This window comes from Podarcis cretensis, assembly GCF_951804945.1.
Source record: "Podarcis cretensis genome assembly, chromosome: 8".
Lineage (NCBI taxonomy): Eukaryota > Metazoa > Chordata > Lepidosauria > Squamata > Lacertidae > Podarcis > Podarcis cretensis.
This window is the reverse complement of record NC_137177.1, coordinates 10,749,169-10,758,486: the sequence shown is the minus strand read 5'-3', so window position 1 is coordinate 10,758,486 and position 9,318 is coordinate 10,749,169. Positions and strand designations below refer to the sequence as shown.

General features: G+C 44.6%; 1 protein-coding gene across 5 annotated transcripts; it reads right to left on the bottom strand.

The window, feature by feature from the left end:
• Positions 1 to 163: 163 nt before the first annotated feature.
• Positions 164 to 9,318, bottom strand: LOC307221338 (pregnancy-specific beta-1-glycoprotein 2-like). 5 transcript variants are annotated; one of them, XR_013841335.1, is made up of 6 exons: positions 8,956 to 9,318; positions 6,487 to 6,899; positions 3,811 to 3,931; positions 2,362 to 2,393; positions 1,964 to 2,010; positions 164 to 468 (listed from the first exon to the last, which is right to left on the bottom strand). XR_013841335.1 is itself a non-coding variant. In XM_079985793.1 (5 exons), coding segments are annotated over exons 1-4 (528 nt in total). In that variant the 5' UTR covers positions 9,038 to 9,318; the 3' UTR covers positions 164 to 468; positions 1,964 to 2,009. The 5 variants fall into 5 exon arrangements, 3 of the variants coding, with proteins under 3 accessions (XP_079841919.1, XP_079841917.1, XP_079841918.1); XR_013841336.1 differs by having other exon boundaries at positions 6,528 to 6,899; XM_079985793.1 differs by lacking the exon at positions 3,811 to 3,931.

Sequence of the window (9,318 nt, the reverse complement as noted above, 5' to 3'; positions counted from 1 at the left end):
TGCTCTCTTCATACACAATGAGCCTAGGTCAGGAGCCAGCAATTTTTTTTAGCTGCGGGCTGGTCCACTGTCCCTCAGACCTTGTGGTGGGCCAGAGAAGCGGCACTGGGGGGCGGAGCTGGAAGAAGAGGTGAGGGGGGCAAAAACCACTTGAACCACTTGGTCCCACTGCTAAAACTTTTTATTACACCAGGCAACTATGTGCCTATGTGGGAGAATTCTACATTCTTCTCTTCAGACAAGGCAACCAATTTTCTTCAACACACTTCCCCAAAACAATCCAGGCAAAGGATGTGAGTCATAGGAGATGTTTGCACTGAGGAGAGGACCGGGGGAGAATTATCCCTGATCATTTCTTCTTGATTTCTGAGCATATTATGTTGCTTTCCAAAGGCCGGATGGCCCTGGCTCTGGCTGAGGAGGGTGGTTGGCCTTGAAGGCTAGTGTTGAATATTGTATGTCTTCACCCTGCAAGATATCATAAGAAGGAGTCAGTGGGACCAAGGGGAAGTTCAAAGGCGTTGTGGTATTGGGGGCTGTAATGGGGCAGCACTTTTGAGCGTTTATTGCAAGGCCGTTCCCTGGATTTCTAGCTGTCGTTGAATTTTTCAAAAGCATACACGATGACACAATAGAGCTCACAACTTTCTACTTGCAGGGTTATAAGGGAAAGCATGCAATCAATATTCAATCTGTTATCCAGGAAACATCAAACTTGATCCCACCTTACAGTAATCCAGCCAGCGAGTGTAAAGGTGTCAGGATAACAACCAAGCTCTAGATGCTTCCTTTTAAATATATGTTTAAATTTCACTTAAAAAACACAACAAACACATAAACTCAACAAATTCATAGGTACATAGTATTATCGAATACATATATATACTTCACACAACATCAATATTATGAATACCAGCATTGGTATTTGATTTAACATTTTTTCCCGGTACTTCTTTATCAATTTTGTCAATGGTTCAGCACACAAAAAATGCAAAGGTGAAAGGGTGGGGGCTCTGCTTCCTCAAAAATGATTTCAAATATTTATATTTGTTTGTTTATATATAAAACTGTGCATGGGTCTTCAGAAACAGCTTTGATATATTCTAAGAAAGGAACACCAGTATTTAATTTATCCAGCAGGGAGTATGAATAATTACTTTCTATCCCACCAAAAGCTTTTTCAGCATCTAAGAAAACCAAAGCTATTTCTATGACATCCATGGGTCTGGATGTCTATATGTTAAAATAACTTTAACCTTTTTGTGTACATTGGAGCAAGAAGTCTGAAATCTTGGTTTAATGATGATATTGGTCTATAAGATTAGGGTAATGTCGGATATTTGTCTTTCCTATGAATTAAGGTTATTTTTTCACCTTTCCAAGATTCTTATATTACCTTAGTTAGCTTACAATAGTTAAACAGCTTAATTTTAACAGTACTGCTATCTGAAAATGTTTTTATAAAATTATGCAGGTAAACCATCAAAGCCTGGTGAATTGTTGGTTTTAAGAGCTCTTATAACATTTTGTATTTCTTGGGGATTATTCTCTATATTGAGCATTTGCCTGTCCTCAGTAAATGCTGCAAGTTTTATTCCAAATAACATGGGTGTCTTTATCCTGGGGTTGCATCAACTGATATAGATTGGAAAATTGCTTTCCAAAGGTGGCCCGCACTTTGAAGTTTGTTTATAACTGACTTCAAAGGAACCTCCTTGCAAATGAAATTCATAGTCATTGTTGTCATGTGATTGACAGGTTGGTGACCTAGCCTACCTGGCAAACTTGGCCCAGGGGGGTTCATGGAGATAAAGATATGGACTGCTGGGCTGGAGAGGTTACTTCCTTTGCAGGAAGAAAGACATTCTCTGCTGCAAATCAACCCCTCTCCCGCTTCTAGACTTTGAATCAGAATGCTGAAGTCTGCATATATTAGGTTCTATATATATTGTTCTATCCTTACCAATGTGGGTTTGTATTCTGTTCCTACCGATGCACTGAAGCACTGGTCTGAAATTACAAAGACAGAAAGTCACGGACCTTGAACGTACAGCAGACAGAACCCAAGCCCAGCAGAACCAAGCAGGACACACTGGGAGGGGTGGATATCAGGTGACTGGTAGATGGGTGATCCAGCCTACATGTCAAAGTTGTCCCACAGGACTCATGGAAATAAGGATCTGGCTCGCTGGGTTGGAAAAGTTCTTCATCCATGTCCTACTTCCTTCTGAGGAAGGAAGACCTTCACTTTGTTCTGCTTTGGCTCAAACCCCCTCCCCTCCCCTTCCTACTCCGTTCTAGAGACTGGACCAAAACTCTGGAGTCTGAATACATTAAGAATCATATGTGTATCATTCTTACCATGGTGGGTTTTGTGTCAGCGACGCCGTGCTCTGAAATGACAGAAACAAGACAGAAAAAGAGCATTAGGGAACAGAGAAAAATCCAGGAGAATAAGCCCACCACAGCCAAGCAGGAGGCACTGAAAACCCACAACCCTCTGCTCCTTTTGAACCTTCTACTCAAAAGGCTGAGACCATGGAAGGAACAACTCCTACTAGATTAGCGGAAGCAGGCAAGGCGAGTGGCCTGAGATGGGTTAGGGGTGCAAAGAAAATGCCTTGCTAGGATTTCCTCTAGATATTGGGAACTCCCCAAATGGCAAAAAAATACCTTGAAGGAAGGTTTCCTCAATCAGGTGTCCTCCAGACATTTATTGAGTCTGACAGCATCTGGAAGGTCACAACTTAGCTACCCCTCATGAGCCTAGGGCTTGCCGATCAGAAGGTCGGTGGTTCGAATCCCCACAACGGGGTGAGCTCCCATTGCTTGATCCCTGCTCCTGCCAACCTAGCAGTTTGAAAGCACGTCAAAGTGCAAGTAGATAAATAGGTACCACTCCAGCGGGAAGGTAAACAGTGTTTTCGTGCAGCCAGAAGTGGCTTAGTCATGCTGGCCACATGACCAAGAAGAACTGTCTGCGGACAAACGTTGGCTCCCTCGGCCAGTAAAGTGAGATGAGCACCGCAACCCCAGAGTTGTTCATGACTGGACTTAACTGTCAGGGGTCCTTTACCTTTACCTTTTAGAACTGAAAAGTCAACCCAATGTGTACAGTTTCTGACCAATTTTGGAGGGGTGCTTGATGTGGTCATTTACTCATTGCAAATGTTTGTGTATCAGAATCGTCAGGTTTAACAGAGGATAGGCCTACGGTGCCTTTGGTGGACTATTGAGAAGAGGGAACCTCAGCTGCTGCAACTTCTCCTGCCCGAGTGTCATAGTTGAAGCAGATATTTCTTCCTCTGTCCCCTCTTCAATATGGCAACCCTGGTTGGCGTTTGTGCATTTGGCTTGGAGGCGCAAACAGCGGGGCACTGAATGCCTCTAAGAGAAGTGTGGGGCGGGACACCAGTGAAGAAGGAGAAGAAGAAGAGTTTGGATTTGATATCCCGCTTTATCACTACCCTAAGGAGTCTCAAAGTCGCTAACAATCTCCTGTCCCTTCCTCCCCCGCAACAAACACTCTGTGAGGTGAGTGAGGCTGAGAGACTTCAGAGAAGTGTGACTGGCCCAAGGTCACCCAGCAGCTGCATGTGGAGGAGCGGAGACGCAAACCCGGTTCACCAGATTACGAGTCCACCGCTCTTAACCACACTGGCTCACCACAGTGAGACAGCCTCAAACCCTGAGCGTGAGCAGAGAGACCACTCAAAGCAGTTAAGCAGAGCATGAACTTCCCGGAGAACCAGGGGGAGATGGCAAATTCAGGGGGACCCTGATTCAAGGGGACCAGGACGGCAGACTTACGCTGAGTGAAACCTGCAGTACAGGAACAACCCCAGACCTCCCATGGCCACGATTCCAATCATACAACCTAGGATGATTCCAAAAATTGATGCTTGGGGATGGGTGTCAGCCTCCTCTACATCTGCAAGACGGGAGAGAAAGGTGCTGTGAGCTTTGGAAAGTATGTGTCCATGATTTTCCTTCCCCAGCTGATCACATGAGTATGGGGCAATTTTCTTTTTTTCTCTTTTTTAAATTGCTTTATTGAGATTAAAAAGATGTAACAAACATACAAGTTAATAATAATAATAATAATAATAATAATAATAATAATAATAATAAAGATAATTGTGCTATTTGTTACATCATCACTCCACATTCCACTTACGTAAGTATCCAATGACTTCTTGCCACCCCATCGTGCTTAATCTCTCTAGCACACTATTAACATTCATTTTATTTTATTTGCTTTTGTCAATTATCAATATCGTATTCTCTTGTTAGTCAACATACCACAGAATTCATTCGAGTCCTCCCACTGGCATTATATTATTACAGTAATTTATAAGGTATTTTTTTTTTGTACATATCCCATCTCTTAATAAAAGTTTGCCTTGTAGAACCTCTCAGTTTTACTGTCATTTTTGCCAATTTGGCGTACTCCAACAACTTACTTTGCTACTCCAGTTTTGTTGGAATTTCCTCTCCTTTCTAGTTTGATGCAATTAATATTCTTGCAGCTACAATAGCATACAAGAATAATTCTCTCGCATTTTTAGGTATATCTGGGCCAAGTATCCCTAAGAGAAACACCTCCAGTTTTTAAAATAAAGGATAGGATACCTTAATCATTTTTTTAAGCTCATTATAGATTACATTCCAAAATTCCTTTATTTTCTTGCATGTTCTCCACATGTGTAACATTGAGTATAGGGCAATTTTCAGCGAAACCAGCTCTTCTGGACATCAACCTAATGTTGCCAGTTATTTGATGCAGAACAGCCTTATGAATAACTAAAGGTCCCCCCCCCCCGGCATGGAGATACAGTGTTACCTCTGATTGTGAATGGGATCCGTTCTGGAGGCCCGTTCACAACGTGAAAAGCCTGCAACCTGAAGCGCCGTATCTGCGCGGCGCGATTTGGCACTTGTACGCATGTGCGAAGCGCGATTTAGCCCTACTGCGCATGCACGAGGGATGAAACCCAGAAGTAATCCTTTCTAGTACTTGCAGGTCGCTGCGGGACGCAACCTGAAGAAACGTAACGTGAAGCAAGCGTAACATGAGGTATGACTGTATGTGGTAAAAAGAGTATCACCAGAATCTTTCTTGCCTACTCTGATTACTGTTAAAGGCAGTAGGAAAAAGGAAAAAAAGGTGGCAACTTTGCCCCAAGCTTGTCTGTGGCCTTGCTGCAGTGAAGCATCTCAAACTTTCTCTTCACATCCCTCCACGAATGCAGCTGGAGGGTGACCTGCATGGACAAATACACCCGCGTACATTGCACATTCAGGCTTCCCTGCACACGAGAGAATTCCATGCCGTTCTGATTAATCTACAGTATTTCTATCCTGTTCCTCGGATTTTTCCAACCCCAGAGCAGAGAGCAAAGCGATAAAAATAAAATGGGTAAAACAACAATATAGCAGAAATTACAAAACCGTATTAACAGGACCAGTAACCGACTAAGCCACTCTACCTGAAGGTTAACAAGCAAGATTGCAACGGCATTAATTAACATTCCCAGTTTATGGAATATGAGCCTCAAGGTCAGCAGGGCTGCCAGGTAGTGACATGCAGATGGATTTGTTGGGCTCCCTCATCGCTCTTCTCCATGCATATTCCTGCATTGCAACGAGTTGCGCTAGATGACCCTCAGGGTCCCTTCCAACTCTGCAATTCTATGATTTGTTTAAAAAAACAATTTTTATTACAGATTTCCGTGAATTACAAAAGAACGTGCGATGTCTCTCTTTCTGTGTGTGTTTCAGATTATAAAGTCAATTCTGTGATTACTATTTATTGGAGTATAGCATCTAGATCAAGGGAAGTAATAGTGCCACTGTATTCTGCTCTGGTCAGACCTCCCCTGGAGTACTGTGTCCAGTTCTGGGCACCACAGTTCAAGAAGGACACTGACAAACTGGAACGTGTCCAGAGGAGGGCAACCAAAATGGTCAAAGGCCTGGAAACGATGCCTTATGAGGAACGGCTAAGGGAGCTGGGCATGTTTAGCCTGGAGAAGAGGAGGTTAAGGGGTGATATGATAGCCATGTTCAAATATATAAAAGGATGTCACATAGAGGAGGGAGAAAGGTTGTTTTCTGCTGCTCCAGAGAAGCAGACACGGAGCAATGGTTCCAAACTACGAGAAAGAAGATTCCACCTAAACATTAGGAAGAACTTCCTGACAGTAAGAGCTGTTCGACAGTGGAATTTGCTGCCAAGGAGTGTGGTGGAGTCTCCTTCTTTGGAGGTCTTTAAGCAGAGGCTTGACAACCATATGTCAGGAGTGCTCTGATGGTGTTTCCTGCTTGGCAGGGGGTTGGACTCGATGGCCCTTGTGGTCTCTTCCAACTCTATGATTCTATGATTCTATTTCCGTTACCACTATTTACCCACCCTGGGCCCTTAGTTACCAGGGCAGGCTATAACATTAAAACACACAATATTAGAAACAGTTTAAAATAACTTACAGTAATAGAAGTAAGGCGGATCCTAAAAGTAGACACCATACCTAAGACATTTAAGACTATAAATCCTATCACCGTTCCCGAAGATACTTTAGCAGTCAATGTATAGAGTCCAGAGTCATTTAGCCATAAATCCCTGATGTTAAGGGAGCTGTCTAGGCCCCCAGTCTCCCGCTCAGTGAAGGAAGGTCCATTATTCTGTATTCTAGGTGGTACTAGTATAAAAGTAAAGATTCGACTAGTCTCCTCAATTTCCCCTCGGTACCAGGTGAAGGTGTTAAGGTTCCCGACATCAAGGCCTACAGGTGTGAAGGTGATACTGCCTCCTTCTTCTGAGTGTTCCGTGTCCATCTTGATGACTATCTCCTTCTCGCCCTTGGCTTGAGTCAAGAGGAAGCAGGAACTCAGGATGGAGGCTGTAAAGGGGAGAGAGCGAAGAGGAGACGTCACTTCAAACAAAAGTCCTAGTTTCAGCACAGTTCTGTTCTCTTTCAGAGATCCACGGACGGCCCCAAAGTCTCTTTCACTGCATCAAAGAGACCTCAACAAGTGCAGTACACATAGAGACCGAATTGTTGAGCAGTCAGAGGAAAAACATTGTCGAAAACGTATAAATTATTACTAGAGTGGCACAGAAAGGATGAGGAGGTAAAAAGTGTTATGATTAAGTGGGCCCAAGATTTGGGACATAACATTGGTTTTGAAAAATGGGAAAAAATGTGGACAAAAACAATTAAATTCACAGCATGTATGTCACTCAAAGAAAATGTAACAAAGGTGATGTACCGTTGGTATATAACACCAGCCAAACTCGCTAAAATGTATAGAAATCAGGATAAAAATTGTTGGAAATGCAAGGAGAAGGAGGGGAATTTCTATCATATGTGGTGGACGTGTACCATGGTGAAAGCCTATTGGGATATAATTTATAATGAATTAAAAAAGATTTTGAAATATAACTTTAATAAAAAATAAAGAGATGTTCTTGTTAGGTTTAATTGGAGATGAAATCCCCCCAAAAGATGTAAACCTGTTTACGTATGCCACAATGGCCGCAAGGATACTTTTGGCTCAGAAATGGAAATCACAGGAGATCCCAACAGTGGAAGAATGGAGGAGTAAGATGGTGGATATAAGCGGAGTTAGCAAAGCTGATGGGGAAGATCCGGAATCAGCGTGACGAACTGTTTCAAAAGGACTGGAGCAAATTTATAGTATATCTGAAAGAACAATGTAAACGTTTGAAAACGTTTGTAGCTTTGAGTTGAAATGTCTTGTAAAGAGAATATAAGGAACTGATTTACATTTAAAGAGGTGTATTCAAAAACAAGAGAGAAGGTAAAAAAGTTGTAATGGAAACGCTAAGAATATAGTAAACATGTATGGAAGTCAGAAAAAGGGGCGGGAGTAAGTCGATGCTCGAATAGAGCGAGGTTTGAGTTTTTGGAAATATGTATGGAAATTGTGATTATGATAAAACTGAAAATGCAATAAAAATTAATTAAAAAACAACAACACACCACACAACTGCAATACACACATTCTTGAATGTACAAGTAAGAGTGGAAGAAACAAAAAAATGTCCTACGTTTTCGTATGCCGGATCTTCACCCCTTTGCCCACTCCTCCCACATTCTGAAGTTGGGTAGCCAAGGAATTGGTACCCCACCTCACCACCCACTGCGAAAACACAGGGCTGTGTGAGTGTCAGCCACAGCTGATGAACCAGCAATGCCATCTCAGCTGAAGGAAGGAAGATGGTGCCCTTGCTGCACACTGCTATGTTCTTTGCCATGACTGGCAGATGCAAACCCCCACACCCGAAACAATTAGGCAAAATAAGGAGCCCCAGGCAGAGGCTCTCAGCCTGCGCAGAACTCAGCTTCTCTGAGTGGAGAATTTCAACGGTCGGGAGTATTCTATGCTATGGTCACCCTGCATGACATTCTTCTGATACAAAACTCAGCTGCTGAGTGACAGCAGAAATGAAGTCGAAGGGGAAATAGCAGCGTGCTCAAGGGAAACCCAGATCCAAAAGATGCCAATAGCCATGGGTGCCAACTCCCTGGGGTCTTGGGTGCCCAAGCACTCTCAAAATTCCCCATGAAGGGGCAGGGCACCCACAAATTTCGGTGCCAGGGCCATGTACGCTGCATGGCATCTGCAGCCCTGGGCACCCATGGGCACCGAGTTGGCACTTCTGCCAATAGCCATGGGGTGGCGGGGTGGGGGAGAGTCAAGTACTTATTTCTCCTACCCGCCTCCACCAAACCATGTCTGCAAGCTGTTGGAAGGGGCGTGTGCGATTTTGATCAGAGGAGCAACGCGCGCACGCATAAATTGAAATAAGTCTCAGTGCTTCTGCGGCCCCCCTGCTCCCTCTGGCCCCCGCTCTTCGTTTTAAAAAGTGTTGGGAGCTTCGCAGCCCGAAACCATAACCAGATCCGTCAGTTTGGTCCCGATCCTGCTCACCTGTGAGGAGCGCTGCGCGCCAGCAGTTCCTCCATCCCGGGGGTCTCCAAGGCTGGGCCGGACGCACGTCCAACCTGCCCATGGCGGGGCTTCGCTTCGTGGTGGGGGCCTCTTCGTTTGCCCGCTTGCGGGCAGCCCAGAGCTGATCCTGCCCGGCCCTGCCTTCCTCGGGGGCCGGGCTTCCATCCACCGCGATCCGACTCAGCCGGCTGGCTTCTTCCCTGCGTCCTTGGCAAGGTCGGGGGACCGCTGCGCTGTCGCCAATGCGCGGACGTCGGGGGCAAGGGCTAAGAGGTCTCTGCCCAGAACCAGACGGAGGAGCGCGAAGCCGCGATGGTCAACGCCGCGCTTTCGAAGCTCAGC